At 35.0% G+C, this 17,178-nt stretch overlaps 1 protein-coding gene across 3 annotated transcripts in view; it reads left to right on the top strand.

The window, feature by feature from the left end:
• prom1b (prominin 1 b) overlaps positions 1-17,178 on the top strand; it is a 33,006-nt gene that overhangs the window by 13,323 nt on the left and 2,505 nt on the right. For 2 of the 3 annotated variants that reach the window (XM_051862632.1, XM_051862559.1), the window contains 20 exons: positions 1,111-1,231; positions 1,456-1,519; positions 2,051-2,140; positions 2,793-3,010; positions 3,319-3,393; positions 3,492-3,555; positions 4,034-4,193; positions 5,831-5,983; positions 6,134-6,257; positions 7,840-7,943; positions 8,439-8,523; positions 8,624-8,770; positions 8,844-8,915; positions 9,468-9,560; positions 10,433-10,486; positions 10,693-10,773; positions 12,398-12,466; positions 12,579-12,668; positions 15,512-15,627; positions 16,101-16,172. In XM_051862632.1, the coding sequence (XP_051718592.1) occupies positions 1,111-1,231; positions 1,456-1,519; positions 2,051-2,140; positions 2,793-3,010; positions 3,319-3,393; positions 3,492-3,555; positions 4,034-4,193; positions 5,831-5,983; positions 6,134-6,257; positions 7,840-7,943; positions 8,439-8,523; positions 8,624-8,770; positions 8,844-8,915; positions 9,468-9,560; positions 10,433-10,486; positions 10,693-10,773; positions 12,398-12,466; positions 12,579-12,668; positions 15,512-15,627; positions 16,101-16,172 (2,052 nt within the window). The remainder of the gene's footprint in view (positions 1-1,110; positions 1,232-1,455; positions 1,520-2,050; positions 2,141-2,792; positions 3,011-3,318; positions 3,394-3,491; positions 3,556-4,033; positions 4,194-5,830; positions 5,984-6,133; positions 6,258-7,839; positions 7,944-8,438; positions 8,524-8,623; positions 8,771-8,843; positions 8,916-9,467; positions 9,561-10,432; positions 10,487-10,692; positions 10,774-12,397; positions 12,467-12,578; positions 12,669-15,511; positions 15,628-16,100; positions 16,173-17,178) is intronic. The other variant, XM_051862724.1, reaches the window with a different exon arrangement.

Raw genomic sequence — 17,178 nt, 5'->3', positions numbered from 1 at the left:
GAAACAGTACCTTGCTCTACTGTCTCCAAGGAGTTCTATAATACCTGGAGAAGGCTATCTGTTAGCATTCCCATTCATAGCAATGCTGTTGTTTGGCTAGTGGAGGACACTGTGTACAGAAATCTGCCATCTTTGTTCCAGGTTTTTTTAACCAGTCACCTGAGCTGTAAATGTCTCTTGACTAACCCTGAGTTCAAATAACTTTTAGCTACAAAGTATGCAAAAAGTCATATGTCAAATGAGTTTTTGATATCCCAGTGCCTATTCACGATACAGTAGTCAAATAAATACCTGACTTTCTGCATCTGCTAAGATTTGGAAGTGTGCAACCAATGGATACTTGCTTTCCAATTAGGGTCATGAGGGTTAAGAAGCCATCAGATTTGTAGGATCTTTTCAGTAATGCTGACTGGGAAATACCTATCAAAAAAGAAAAAGATTTAAACGTTCTATAATATAATGAAATATTTACAATTTAGGTGTTGCTTGAGAAAAATATTATTTAATGAGAACCCGAAGCAACTTTTGAATGGTGAGAAATATGCTATTTTTGTCCAAATGGTGTAGTTTCTACCATGGGCAAAAAGGCTAAGCTAACTGTGCCATAAACTTTAACCCCTTGAATCACATTACTCAGAAAAGGGTGCGTGTCCTAAAGCTAACTATGGTCGCAAGTTCTGTCGTTACCGACACAATTCAACGGAATTTGTGACCATAGTTGGCTAATGATGCTTTTGGGACGCACCCCAGTTTGGCTGTTCTTAGCATGACAACAGCACCACACTGAGGACGTCTGATATTACTGCATGTCACAGACATCAATATATAGAGCAGGCATACGTGAATTATAAATATTTGTAAAATAAATAAATAACATATATATTTATATAATAAAACAACCATACAACAACAATTCACAAACTGCCTCCCTCAGAGTCATAGGTTAGACCAGACTGTCTAATTTACTTTATTTTTTATTTTTTACTATCTTATTTCTAATTTACTAATTCCTAAATTTGTTATATGTTTCACCAACATAACAGAGTGTCAAATAACAATACCTGCAAGCATATTATTTCCCAAAATATGTATGTGTTGCTTTGTTTACAGAGCGGGAGTGACAGTCGCCTATGCAGCAAACCAGAACATCACATCTCAGATCAAGAGCACCAGACGTCTCGTCAACACCAACATAAGAGACCTGAAATCTTTTGCCAACTACACACCAGCGGTAAGCTGTTAACAGATGGAATGGTAAAAGTGGTACAATTTGTGAACAATGCCAAGAGTATTACATTGTTATTGTTAGCTGAAAAGCTAATAATCAGATTAGCTAAAAAATTGAAATCTGTTGATTCTGTGGGTGCAGATTCTATGACAAACATAGACATATTTTCAAACATTAAGTTTAAGTCTGTTTGTCTTTATACTTTTTTCTTTTGTTTTATTTTCTAGCAAATAGACTACCTGGCTGCACAGTACACAACAGCCAAGAACAAAGTATTATCAGACTTAGACAGTAAGTATTCTCTCTTTCTTCCTCTGGTGTCTCAATGTGAACATACACTAAAGCTCAAAAGTTTGGAGTTGGTAAGGATTTTTTAATTTTTTGAAAGAAGTCTCTTATGCTCACCCAGGCTGCATTTATTTGATCAACAATATAGTAAAAAGAGTAATACTGTGACATTTTATTACAATTCAAAATAACTGTTCTCTATTTTAATATATTTAAAATGTAATTTCCTCCTGTTAAGCAGCCATTACTCCAGTCTTCAGTGACATGATCCTTCAGAAATCATTTTAATATGCTGATTTGCTCCTGAGGACACATTTCTAATTATTATCATTGTTGACAGTTGTGCTGCTTAATGTTTTTGTGGAAACCACAATACTTTTAAAGAATTGAAAATTCAAAAGAACAGAATTTATTTGAAATAGAAATCTTTTGTAACATTGTAAATGTCCCCAACCTTTTGAACTGTAGTGAACTTTATGCTGGAGCTGCATTTAATATATATTTTTAAATTTATTATCAATGTGTTTTTATCAGATATTGGGACTCTGCTGGGCGGACAGATTCATAATCAACTGGAGCGAGAAGTGGTACCTGCTTTAGACAACGCTCTTCGCATGACAGCAGGTGCAAAAACAAATATACATACACACAGAGGCTGAATTTTCTAAGTTCTGTGTATTTAAGCAAGTTGACCAAGACTTGAGATTCAGGATTAAAATCTCTTTTGCAAGAGTGACCTGGTTTAACCCATGATCTTTATGTTGCTAGTATCTTGCTCTACTGTTTGAGCTACAGGAACACCACAAGACACACTCATGCTGATATTATTCTTATTAATTTGTTCCCTTCTGTTTCTGTTGCTTGTGATTTTGGATAAAAGTTAAAGTGGAGGGTGCTATTAAAGGTAAAAGTCAGCGGTTTCACCCATGTGTTTTGTGAACATAGAGATTGTGGTTGTTGTTGTTCGTTCTGTTGTTTTTTTTAAGTATTGTTGATTTAAGCAGTCTTGTGTATCTATATGTAATGCTGCCATATTTTTACCTTTCATCGTATTTTTGTTTTATGATGAAATGAGAAACTAAATTGCTACAGAAAAATCTGAATAGTGGGAAAAACACAAATTTATGTGAATGAGAAAATGGCATATACATAAAACTGTTTTGTGATCAGTTGTGTTATGGGAGTTGTAGTCAGTAGTGTAATCCCTCCCAATGGTTCATTTATTTATTTTCTGCATGTGAGTGTGTTATAATGAAGGTGTTCTGTGTGTGTACAGCCATGCGGGAGGCCAAAGAGTCATTAGAGAGTGTGACCACATCACTGGAGACACTACAGGAAGGGACGGGCAGACTCCAGAACTCTCTTCAGTCTGAACGTGCATCTCTCTCAAACACACTCAACGACCCGGCCTGCTCTAACGGAGACGTAACACACACCTGCGTCACCATCCGTGGAACACTCAGCCAGCTCGCTCTCAGCGCAAACTTTAATGGGGTAATGATTTAGGACTCTTCAGGTGAAATGTCCACTGTGTGGCACTAAAAGCAAGGTTTATTTAGTTCAGTACAGATGAGGCTTCTAATTCTATACCTGAATTTTAAATTTAGTAATTTGTGAATTAATATATAGTCATAGTTTTTCCCATGAGACCTGGTAAAGACTGTATCTCTAAGTGTATCAGTTTGCTTAGTTTAGACAGGACATATTGAGGGCTCATGCATTCACCATGAAATCATTGGGTCTTTAGGAACAATATGTTGGTCTGTGTGGTTTATTTGTGACTCCTGTGTGTCATCCAACAGTTGCCTGAGGTTGAGGCGCCTTTGGCCAATCTGGACGCTGTGCTTGAAACAGACCTCAGCAATATTGTACAGAAGGTCAGATGGGTCTATCTCTATCACGCACCCACTGTTAGTCCACCGTAATGTACTGTGACAGTTTTTTCACCACCTTTTCTTTTTGTTTATCTCTTCAGGGCTACTCTTCCTTTAACGACACACCAAGGTTGGTCAGGGAACAGACAAAAGATATTGTGTCAGGTCAGGGCATTCTCTTTGTTCATCTATCTAGATTTCTACCAAAATGTGTTTCCTTGCTGCCTACATAGGAAGTGTTACCTATGATGCCTTAATGTGGTGCCTTTATAGGTGACTCATTAGGATTTGCAACAGAGCATCTGTCTGTACTCAACATGTTAACTTCATTTGTTCTCTGAAACTAAAGAAATTACAAAAAAACTAAATATTATTCTGTTCTCGTATCTATTCCTATGCATTCTGGAACCTGTCTGTCTGTCTTTTTTTTTTTTTTTTTTTTAAATGAAGCTCTACCCAGTAAGTGTGCCTCCCTTCAACATTAATCCTCACAGAGATGTTTCAGAGCTAGACATGTTAGTCATGTTATGGGAATACTGGGAAAAAATATGTTTCTGTCTCGTTTTACATATTCATATATCTCATCTACATATTCTCTCAAACACATATTCACTTTATCTTTCTCTGTCTCTGTCTGTTAAAGAAGTGAAAGGGCTGCTGGATAGGTCATGTGGGGAGATAATTGGTTTCACAAAGATGTTCCCGGTAGAACCAGCACTTGAGAACTTTACTAAGTTCCTGACGGAGAGCCAGAAGAACATTGAAGCGTACTACCCCCAGATCGACCAGCTGGACTTCTACAGGTAGCTTACTAATTTGAAGCTGACACCACATACACATTACAGATAATTTCAGCTGTCACTCCTTTTCTGAGATGTTATTTATGTGAGTGACAACCACATGATGCAGCCTAATTCAGCATAAAAAAAAATCAAGTTGAGACAATTTCATTTACAGTAAATGCAAATAGTGTGTGCAGAACCAAACTCAACTAAATATTAATGACATATTTAAAAGTTAAAAATATTTAATTTATACACTACCACTCAAACCTTTTAGGTCAGTAAGATTTTTTAAATGTTTTTGAAAGAAATCTCATGCTTAGCTAGGCTGCATTTATTTGATCAAAACTGGTAAAAAAATCAAACAAACAAACAAACAAAAACAGTAATATTGTGAAATAATATTATAATTTAGAAATATCTCTACTGTCAATTCACTTTTTCAAAACTTTTCACACACTGAGCACAACAGCAGTCTATGTAAACGTGCAAATTGGCTTGTAGGTACCTGTAGTTTTGTTGGTGTTTGTGAAAAGAATTTATGTAAATTGAAAGATGTCGTTATTGAATGCATTTTGTGCCAAAGCAATAATAAACAGTGTTGGGGAAAGTTACTTTTAAAAGTAATGCATTACAATATTGCGTTACTCCCCAAAAAAGTAACTAATTGCATTACTTAGTTACTTTTTATGAAAAGTAATATGTTAAATTACTTTTGCGTTACTTTTTCTCACCTGGGCTGGGCTTGTTTGTTTATTTTTTTAATAACAACTAAAAAATTCTATTTTTGGCAAATGTTAAGGCCCTTTTACACCAAAAGTGAAATGAATAAGCACAGACAGCACAGCTCAAACAAACCTTTCAGCTGTGCTGCCATTCTAGATTAAGAAAGAATAGGATAAAGGAGAAGGAAGTCCAACACTCTTATTTCTAAACCTAATCGAAAGTAATTTTTGCTTATTAGTATGGTTGAATTAGATCAATGAAGGTCAGCAGCAAAGACTTTGGTTAATAAAGTGAGATTAAATACATAAAGTAGGCCTATATTTGTGTTATTTAATATGGTTAATTATTACAGGTTTGCATAAAATTCTGAGATTGCATTTCAATGTTTTTATTCATTTTGAGGAATACTGAATGTTTTTGTGCAAGTGAGATGAGTAAATGCATGTTCACATTTAGTCTAGAACTACAATAACCATCATGTTTACACAGCGCACACAACACCTCTGCACTTTATTTCTCTCAACATGGGGACTTCTCTCATTTATTGAGAGCTGTCAGTCAATAAATGTGAAAAGTAACTTCAGTTACTTATTTAAAAAAGTAAATTAGATATTTTGTTGTAAATTGAAAAAGTAATGTTACTTTACTAGTTACTTGAAAAAGTAATCTGTTTACGTAACTCAAGTTACTTGTAATTCGTTACCCCCAACATTGATAATAAATAATCCACAGTTTAGCCTACATAGACTGCTGTTGTGCTCAATGTGTGAAGAGTTATGAAAAAGTGACCTAAGTATTGAGAAATGTGTCTAAACGATTGTAAAAAAAATTCTTTAAAGTATTAATTTCTTTAAAAAAATAAATAAAAATCTTGCAGTGTACACTTTCACTTTCACTCAATATCTCTTTTATCTCTGTCTTTGTGTCTGTAGATGGATAGGGTGTGTAGTGATCTGCTGTATGGTCGTGTTGATTCTGACCTTTAATTTCCTGGGTTTGCTGTGTGGATCATGTGGCTATGATAAAAATGCAACGCCCACCACACGTGGCTGTCTGTCCAACACCGGAGGAAACCTACTGATGGCGTGAGTTACAATGGAAACACCAAAACAACATATACGATAATACTTATCTACACAATACCTTCCCAGAAAGTGCATATCAAAATATATTATTATAGTTAAAAGTTAGATACTAACTTTCTTTTTCTTTTTTTTGGCTCTGTTGGTGATCAGTTCTGTTGGCTTCAGCTTCATCTTCTCTTGGGTGCTCATGGGAGTTGTAGTCACCACATTTGTTGTTGGAGGAAACATAGAGAAGCTTGTGTGTGAACCGCTGGCTAACAGACAGATTTTTAAGGTACTGGCACACTACCCTGTGAGAGACAATTAACAAAAATTGAACAATTTGAGGTCCCACTTTATATTAAGTGTCTGTACCTACTATGTACTAACATTTAAATTAAACATCGATTGTGTACATAAATTTTTTACATTGTACTTATATTTAAAAATAGCTGCATGTAATTACACCTGTAATGAATTTCCCTAATTGCATCTATAATTACACAGTTGACCCTTCCCTTACACCTTAACTCACCCTTAAACATAACCATACCACCAAACCTGTCCCAAACCTAACTTGTGTCTCACTTCAATAGCAGCAACATGAACACAACAAGTACTCTGTACTAAACATTTATTTTTATGTAAGTACATAGCAGTAAAAAGACACCAAATAAAAAGTGTGACCCAGTTTGATTTCCAGTTTAATAATAGATATTAATAGCTTATATGTACAGACACACACACACACACAAAATAAATAAATAAATAAAACTGTACATAAGTAAATCAACTATCTCGGGTCAAATCTTACACGCATGTAAGTTCAGGTGTAAGTACAAACCCTGTGTAGGTTTTGGAAGGGAGAAGAGAAACAGACCGGTATAATCTTACATAACGTATACAACACTGGAGCCCTTGTATTTATGTTAAACTGTGGTTTAGCTAGGAGAGTAAGTGTGTGTGTGTGTGTGTGTGTGTGTGTGCGCTTGAGCAAAAGTTTTAAAAAGGGGGTTGAAAAATCATGGGTAATTCTGCGTTAGTTTCAGATCAAATCATGTACACACGCACGCACACACACACACACGCACACACACACAGGTTTGTTTTGCTATCTTAGTGAGGACATTCCATAGGCGTAATGGTTTTTATACTGTACAAACTGTACATTCTACCCCCCTACACTACCCCTACTCCTAAACCTACCCATCACAGAAAACATTCTGCATTTTTACATTTTTAATAAAACAATGTTTAGTATGTTTTTAAAGCTATTTTAAATATGAGGAATCATGAAATGTCAATCATGAAAACAAGCACACACACACACTTCCATACCTTAAACGGATTTAGAAAAACCTACCTGTGGCTAATGTCCCCCCTAATGTTTAAGGTTATTTGCATGTACTTTTTTTCTATTATTACTATAGTAAGTACATGTTTCATGTTTAACAAGGACAATGTGGTAACACTTTATTTTAAGGTGTCCTTGTTACGTTTTAATTATACAAATAAGTACTGAGTAATATTAAGTAACAACATGTACCTACTATATAATTAGGATTAGGGTTTGTTGCTTATAATTGTGCATAATTTACTCTTATTACTATAGTAAGTACATGTAAGATGTGTAACAGGGACACAGTAAAATAAAGTGTTGCCAAAATATATAATTTTGTTACTTGACAGTCGACAGTTTGTATGCGTTTAATATTAAATGAATAGTTCTTCTTTGGTGGTCACAGAATAAGGAAAGTCATACGAGTTTGCAACAATGCAAAGGTGAAATGAAACTGAAGATAATCTCAGATGTACTGATTAGCATATAGAAAATTGACTCTTTTGAATTTAATTTGGATTTTTTTAATGCTGTGCAGATTATTGACACACCATACATGGTCCATCCTGCCAAAAAGAACTTCCTTCCTGGCATGCTGTTTCAAGATCCAAACATCGACCTTACTATGGGCAGTATGTACAGGTAAGTGAGCAAAGATCAATGCTAAAGATCAATTAGAAGTAGTTATTTTAAATGTTTACTTCACCCAAAACTGAAGATGCTGTCATTAACCTTGTGTCATTCCAAACCCATAAGACTTTCGTTCATCTTTGAAATACAATGAAGATATTTTTATGAAAGATATTTTTTATTTTTATGAAGAGATTTCTGTTTCTCTGCTGAAAGTCCACACAACCGATACTTTGACACAGTTCATAAAGACATCGTAAAAGTAATGAATTGAGCAGTTTAAGTCTTCTAAAGAGACACGATCACTTTATATGATGAGGGTTTTATTAAAAAATATCTTCATTTGTGTTTCGAAGATAAGTATTTGATGACAGAATTTTCATTTGGGGTGAACTATCTCTTTAATTAATAATTTATTTGACACTGGTGACTGTTTGCTCTATGAGAATATTAACATACTGTGTTGATTTACTTCTCTCTTTTTTTTTTTTTTTTTCTCTTGCTCAGAGATTGTTATGAGAATAATGGTTTATATTCAGCACTACAACTGGAGACCAAGTTCAACTTCAACAAGTTTCTCAATGCCACAGTGGTGCGTGAAAAGACAAAAAGCATTTCACATATTTTTGTGTATATCTACGTACTGAGCATGACATCAGTACTCTAACCATGTGTTTGTGATTTCTTAACAGTATAACTTGGAACTGGCCAAGATATTTAATAGTGTGAATGTGGATCTCCAGGGAATGCTTCTTCTGGAACAGGAGGGCAAAGATAACCTCATCGACTTTGCCAACACAGGCATTGGAGAAATCGACTATCAGGTGTATCTAACTGAGGTAACCCTCACACTCTCATAGACACTTACAGGCACAATGGTAGAACACACTTTAAGGATAATTTCATTGACAGGTGAATAAAGGAGTTACAGTTGTGGATCTTTTGTCCTACGCAAATGAACTTGAAGCTCAAGCAGACCAACTGGTGAGTCAAATACAAATGAATCACTTTCAAATGCCAGCCAGTTCATGTCTTGTTTTATAACACGTGAAGATATTGGCAGTTCATTAGATCAGATATTATTTACACTATGTATCAAAGTGAGTCATGTCAGTTAACACTGGGAGGTCAGTCTCTGGAACATTTTGAAACTTTATATGGCAGTCTCCCCTCCAGTGTAGAGGGACACAGGCACTGCATTCATGAGGTGAAAACACACATCTACAGGATGTGTGGTGCTGCAGTGTGTGCATGTGCTTATGGGAATATGACTGAGGGCCTTTTACAGCACTTAAAATGGGCATAAAAAGTTAGTCTGAGAAGTGAGTCTACTTGTTAATAGATATTATTGTTTATAGTTAATAAATCAGTCAAACTCCTTCTCTAGTATTGCAAGTCATTTCCAACACAAAATGATGTTAAAGATGTGGTGAAAATGTTTATTTTTATTATAAAGTATACTGAAAGATAAATGTGTTTTAGGGAGGGACAGTTCTATACATTTTCAATGTATCTCTCTTTCACTTTCTTTCTTAGCCACGTGGGGCTCTTGAAAATGCGCTCAAGGGTCATGCCAGCAGTATCAGACAGATCCACAAAGATCAAGTGGTGCCAATGGAACAGGCTATGGTAAAACACACACACACACACACACACACACACACACACACACACACACACACACACACACACACACACACACAACCATTTACTTAGACTTCTACTGTTTTTATTTTACAGCTAGTTACAAATTCTGTAACCTAACTCTAACCCACATTCTAACACTAACAGAAAACTAAACTGCATTTTTACAATTAAAAAAAATATTTATTTTATACAATTTTACATATGGGGACATCCTCAAAAGGAAGTTTTGTCAGATTTAGCACACTTACGGGTGCAAATTTGTCTCAGAAATATGGTACTTTAGGTACACAAACACAAGCTGGCATATATGGTTTATGGGAAACATAAGCTTGTAATTTTTTGAAATTACAAAAGTTTTAAGCCATTTGGTTTATGAGAACACAGAAAGTTTTATTCTAAGTTTTATTTTTTATTCTATTTTTTATTTGTTTTTCAAATGGAACCAAAGAAATTTGTGAAAGCAAGGGTAAGCCAACAGCTGGTATCATGTGACGTGACAAAACAAAAATAAATGTACTTCTAAAAACGTGTTTTAATAAATGTGGACAGTTTTAGTAGTTCAGAAGTGTTTTGTAAATGTTTGTGTTTGTAAGTCTGTGTAAGTGTCTTCTTTTTGAGTCATTGTGTTTGTACTGTGTGATTTGTCAGCAATTTTTGGTGTGAACTTGTATTGCAACGACTAAAGAATTGTGTTTAAAAAAACACGCTTGAGCCTGACTTACTAAAAAGATTTAATTGAATAAGATTCATAGGAGAAACCAGTGACTCATTGAGGGGTTGACTAGATTGTAAGAGATTTATATAGTATTTATTTATATATTTATTTAAGTAGAATGTGTTTTATTTTCTTGTAGGGCACTCTAAGTCAAAGCATCAAACTGCTTCAGAAAACATCCAGAGAACTACCTGTAAGTCCAGTAAATGCACGCAATTTCATGTACATCTTTCTATAAAATAAATGCCACTTGGTTTTAATATTTAGATAATGCAATGACATTTATACATGGTTAGGAGTGGATAAAGTGTCCAAATAGATTTTAGGGACTTATTAGGGGAATTTTAGGGAATTATTATGTGAATAATTATGTAATATGTCTCATGGTTTTTCCTCTAGATTAAAGTGACAAATGTCCTGAATGCCATCGAGGCAGCAGAGTATCTCATCTCCAACAATGTCTCACATGTGGTCAAACAGGTACAAATATGTTTGTTTCATTTTTTTTTTAAATCTATGAATTTATTAATTTACTTATTATTAATCTTGATCAATAGAAACATAGACTGCAAACAAATCTTATTGATTACTTGTTTTCCAATAAAATAAAATAAAATCTAAACATCATTAAAACAAGATACATTTACTTGAGAAGCCAATTGTATGAGACATTAAGCCTTGTTTTTAGAAAACATTATCTTGGATAGGGTTATTTTTCTTGTTTTAAGAATAAACCAATTGAACCAACATTGTAACAAACGTTGTAATGTGGGAAAAATCATATTAAAATATATTCTCTGAAAACTATGGAAGCCCGTTTCCGCCACAATTGAGTAAAAAAATGATAATTCTGTAAGTCATAATAATGAGAAACTTCTACGCATGCGCAGAGCAGCGGAGTAGAAGGGCGTGGCACGCTAGCGACATACGCTGGTCAAAGTCTCGTAAATGCGAGAACAGCAAACATGGCACGTTATGCAAAACAGTTGTTTTCGTCAAAGTAATCTACAAAGTGCAGTCTATCTATAGTATCATTAAATAACATCAGTTATTATAAATTATCAGTATATCTTCAAAACTTTTCCATGCGCACGAGAAGGTGGAACGCAAAGTGGTTTCCGTGGTAACGGTGGAAACTGTTGCATGAACGCGACGGCTTACAAAACTATCAGATTAACGAAGGAATATGACATGTATTCGTTAAGTTTAAGTGCAACGTCTTCATAAAATGTGTGGGTTTATGTGATAACGTTAACACGTATTTCGCGGATGAGTCTAGGCTATTTGATGCGCAGGTTTGCCTAGACAAGGCGCTGGAAGCGTTCTTTAACAGACTTGGATATGTAGGTGTGTGCTGTCTTATCATTCCTCTATCTGATTGAAATCCATGGATCACCACTCTGTGTTTCTGCTTGTTCATACACAAAAATACAAATGAATGTTACAAATGCATAAACGACTATATCCCGTCTCATAGGCTACTGATAATGTATCAATAATGTTATTTATTTAATGATATTATAGATTACACTTTTGCAGAACGGAGGTTGCGGAATTATCGCATTTGACCAGCGGATGTCGCTAGCGTGTCACTGCTCCGCTGCTTTGCGCATGCGTAGAAGTTTCTCATTATTATGAGAAACTAAGTTATAATTACGAGAAAGTTTCTCATTATTATGAGAAACTAAGTCATTATTACGAGAAAGTTTCTCATTATTATGAGAAACTAAGTCATTATTATGAGAAACTAAGTCATTATTACGAGAAAGTTTCTCATTATTATGAGATACTAAGTCATTATTACGAGAAACTTTCTCAATATAATGAGATACTAAGTCATAATTATGAGAAAGTTTCTCATTATGACTTACAGAATTATATTTTTTTACTCAATTGTGGCGGAAACGGGCTTCCATAGGAAAACAAATCTTACCTTGCACAGTTTTGTTTCTCAAGTGAATTCATCTTGTTTTAAAGACATTTAGATTTTTTTATTGGACAAAATACTAATGAAGAAAAAAAGTATATATTTTTAATAGTTCAGTTTTAAATGCTCTGTTATGTATGTTTTTTAAACAATTTTTGTATTGTTAAAATGTCACAGGAGACTGAAAAATTCATCAAGAACATTATGGGATACTTTTCACAATATACGGAGTGGGTCAAGCACTCAGTGAGTATGCTAAGATATGACAAAGTCCAGCATATTCCTTAAGAGCATAACTTTGTCATGTTACACTGCAACTAAATCAGTTATATACTAATGTATGTCTCTTTATGTGCAGCTGGCAACGGAGGTTGCCCAGTGCAAGCCCATCAGCAACATTGTGGACTCGCTAGAGATCGTAGCCTGCAGCTTCATTGTTGACTCAGTGGTAAGATATACAAAAACGTTTTAAAACACATAGCACATGCAAGAACCCGCACTCACGAGACATCCTGGATATACCCGTGAACATGTGCAGCATATGCATGAATATTCCCTAACACACACACACACACACACTCGGAGAGAGAGAGAGAGCAGAACAAGATTGTCGCTGTTCACACTCTGAGCCCCCAGACGCAGCGGAAGAGAGATGTTATTGTAGTGTGAATGAGTGTGTGTGTGAATGTGAACAAAAACTATGAACTTACAGAAATATACAATCCAAAGGCAAATACACACACACTCACAGAGCTATGTAACTGGGGACTTCCCAAGTTCTGATTTCTGCTGTTAAATTAAAGGGATAGTTCACCCAAAAATTTAAATTGTCATCATTTACTCTTTCAATTTGTTCCAAACCCATATGACTTTCTTTTTTTTCTTTTCTTTTTTTGATCGAAAACACAACTACTCGGCTTGGCTCGGCTCGCTTTACTTTCGGTTTGCTTTTCCATTAGTTAGTACCGCTTTAAAGTGGGTGGGATTATAGACTGTTATACATTATAGACATTATAGTTGTGCCGCCTCTACTGCCGTGGATCCACTCCCCGTCTACCATTGAGTCTGCACCTCATCTACTGACCACGATACAGCCATTTCTTTTTCCAAGTTGCGCGCGTCAGTTGTTTAAAGCAAGTTGTTCCGTGAACAAATGATACTGCAGTGGCTGTTACTGACTATTTAAATCTATCGGGTTTGGTGTCTCGTGTTTCAAATCCAATAGAGTACCTCAGGGATGACGTGTTTTTGTAGGCAAAACCCGGAAGTGAGTTAGCATTTTAGGACTTCCGTTCCAAGCCTCTAAATATTTTCACGTTTTGTGTGACATAAATCTATGACATAAAACACACCAGTTATAACCCACTTGTGATTTTTTAAACCTTTATTGTGTCTTAAAAACGGTGGTTGCTAACAAATTGCTAAAAGGGACTACTTCCTTTGGCGGGGACTTTAGACGTCATCATGACAAACAGGACATTTACACAGCGCAGATCATAATCAGCGAGCATGTTTTTAAATAAAGTTGTTTTTTAAATAAAGTTTGAGGAAGCTTGGTGATGGTGACGTTGATCCGCGACCATGGTGTGCTGTAGTCCGTTTATAGCATACTGTTAGCTTTTTATATCTGACGACTTTATTTAGGCTTCAAAATGTATAAATGTTGTGTTAACTTGTAAAGATTATCTTGATAGACAAAACATGTAAGTGTCATAACCCTTTGTTAAACACAGAGCTTATTTTTTGTGATTTTCCAAAAGTCTATGGGAAAAATGCATAGGCTTTCGATCGAGGGAACCCGTGCGCCACTAACTTCCGGGTTGGCCTACAAAAACACGTCATCCCTGAGGTACTCTATGATGCTGGTAGTGACAATACTCTCTCTGACCTATCAGTGATCTGCAGTGTTTACACGTCACATTTAGTATCGGTACATCTTGCTTAAATAGTACCATCTCAGTTGAATTTCCAAGCGAGCCATACCAATACTAAATGTGACGTGTAAACACTGCAGATACCGTTCCGTACCAAGCCGTCCCATGCAGTGGAAAAGCGCCAAAAAGTGAGCCGTATCGAGCCGTACCATGCAGTGGAAAAGCGCCTTTAGACAGGAAGTTCACAATGCTCTTTTTGATACTTGGAATATAGCACATTAGTCATATGGACTACTTCTATGGTGCTTTTATGTCATGTTTTGAGCTTGACAGACACTGTCAGTGATATTAACATTCTGAAATATGTATTGACATTTATGTGGTAACACTTTACAATAAGGTTCCATTTGTTCGCATTGTTAACATGAACTAAACACGAAAAAAATACTTCTAAAGCACTAATTAATCTTAATGTTAATTTATACATTTACTAATACATTATTAACATCAAAAAGTGTATCTGTTAATATTATTTAATTGACCTGAGCTAACATATACTAACAATGAATAGTTGTATTCTTTTAAATAACATTAATAAACAACAAATGTATTGCTCGTTGTTAGGTAATGCATTAACTAACGTTAATGAGTGTGACCTTATTGTAAAGTGTTGCCATTACTTTCAACAGTATTAAGTTTGGTAGATGGATGTTTACTACCATACACAGAACATCCCTGCAGACTGGGTCAATCCATTTAACACAGAGATTTATCACACCAAGTCAACAAGATGAGCGTTAGATGAGGATAGAAAAAGCATTCACACAAGTTATTTTAATGTTTTTGAAAGAAGTTCCTATTATTAAACAAGGCTGCAAGGCTTTATTTGATCAAACATACAGTAAAAAGAGTTACAGTGTGAAATATTATTACAATTTAAAATAACTGTTGTCTATTTTAATATATTTTAAAATGTAACTTATTCGTGTGATGACAAAGCTGAATTTTCATTCTAATATGCTGATTTGGTGCTCATTATCAATTTTGAAAACAGTTGTGCTGCTTAGTATTTTTGTGGAAACTGTGAAACTGTGATTTTTCGTCATTATTTGATAAATAGAAAGTTCAAAAGAACAGCATTTATTTAAAATAGAAATCTTTTTTAACACTATAAATGTCTCTACTGTCACTTTTGATCAATTTAATGCATCCTTGCCTGAATATATATATTTTTTTAATCTTACTGCCCTCAAGCTTTTGAACAGTAATGTAATGTACTGGCACATATTCTTTTTTCATAAGACACTTTTTATATATGTGTTTAAGTTTTTTTAAGAAACTTATTTATGTTTATGGACATTGAGCTGTTTATGGACATGTATGCTAATGTGTTCTCTTGTGCATTTGTGTGTTTTAGAACACATTCTGGTTTGGTCTGGGAGGATGTTGTGTGCTCCTCATTCCCAGCATTATCATGTCGGTAAAACTTGCCAAATTCTACCGCAGGATGGACACTGAGGACGTCTATGATGAGTGAGTTAACACTTGCTGATTTAGGTCCACCACCACAAGATTTCACTACCTGTCATATGTGAAGTGAAATATGGCCTTATAAAATTTTTCTAAAAACCTGCAACTAAACTGAAAATCTTTTACCAAAATTCAAAAATGATGTTCACTCCACAGGTGTTTGAAACAACCTTATTTCCTTCTTTTAAGAGTCATCTTCTGTCTCTTATATCCTCAACTTCCACTCTTAATTTCCATATTCATCATTTGTTCACATTCTGATGACGAACCACTTCTTTCTATTTTCTTATCTTTTCATCTATCTCATCTTTTCAATTTTTCTTTTTACTTTTCATCTTATAATTGCACCTTCAATACTACATTGAAACCTTCAATATATCTTTATATTCACTCTGTGAACTATTCCCTTTCATTCATACAGCTCATGTTCATTTTACAAGCAGTTGATGTTTACATTTATATTCACTGTTTTACAGTAGTATGGATGTTGTTGTCAGTGGTTATCATAGTGAGCCTTTATATGGCATAAACAACCCCGTGATGTGCAGGTAGAGTTCATTCCACCTCTTCATCTCTATGCATGCTGAAATCAAGTCTTAGCTGAGTGTCTATAGAAATCAATTGTGTGCATGGATGTTTTTATGAGTATGTACTGAATGGACCCTTTTCACAGACTGTGATGAACTTCCATAATTATTAACATCGTGAATCTTGCATCGTTTTTTTTTTTAATATTTAAAATTTTCCTTTTTAAATTAAATGTACATTTATAATAGCATAGATGTGTATAATCGTATTGTTTCACTGGCCAAAGCAAGAAAACAGATGTCATGTTACTATCAGCATTGTTTTTATTGTTGGTGGATCCCTACTTTTTTGATTGATCTGTTATAATTCATTATGAAATCTTATTAAATCAATCAAAATACATTTCATACATACAAAGTCAAATTGATTTATGAGTACATGAAATACTTGCAAATATTGAATAGTGTAATAGCATGACATTCGTTTCACAGCATGCATCTCTATCTATATATCGGCTGCGTCCGAAACTTATTCAGCTGACTTGTTGCCTCGCTACCCTATCAGACAATGACTTTGCAGGCAGCATTTGTACATACACATTTGCATACGAAGGTACCTCACCAAACTGTTTTCGGACAGACTTCAGACTTCTGAGCGTAACAGTTTATTGATCTGCAGCAAAAGAGTGAGCAATAGAATTTTCTCGCTAGAAATGACATCAAAAGAGGGAAATGTTAGTCAAAAACATACATTTACACACAAACTGACCTCCAACCGCGACTTTCAGACGCCATCCTTTTTTTTTAGCTCAACTGTCACAGAATGGAAAGCACAGGATTTGTGGGATATCATAAGCAGGGAATGATACATCTATGCTGCTGTTAAAAATCAGTCAGATGAATGTATCTCAGGAGACAGGAAGTGAAGCTAACATTGGAAAGGGACATACCTTGATGCCTTCCTACCTTGCACTGCATCCTCTGAAGGCAGCATTTTTAAGTTTTCGGACGCAGCCATACTCTGCAT

The sequence above is a fragment of the Ctenopharyngodon idella genome, chromosome 1 (assembly GCF_019924925.1).
Source record: "Ctenopharyngodon idella isolate HZGC_01 chromosome 1, HZGC01, whole genome shotgun sequence".
NCBI classification, from domain to species: domain Eukaryota; kingdom Metazoa; phylum Chordata; class Actinopteri; order Cypriniformes; family Xenocyprididae; genus Ctenopharyngodon; species Ctenopharyngodon idella.
This window is presented reverse-complemented; position numbering and strand designations above follow the sequence as displayed.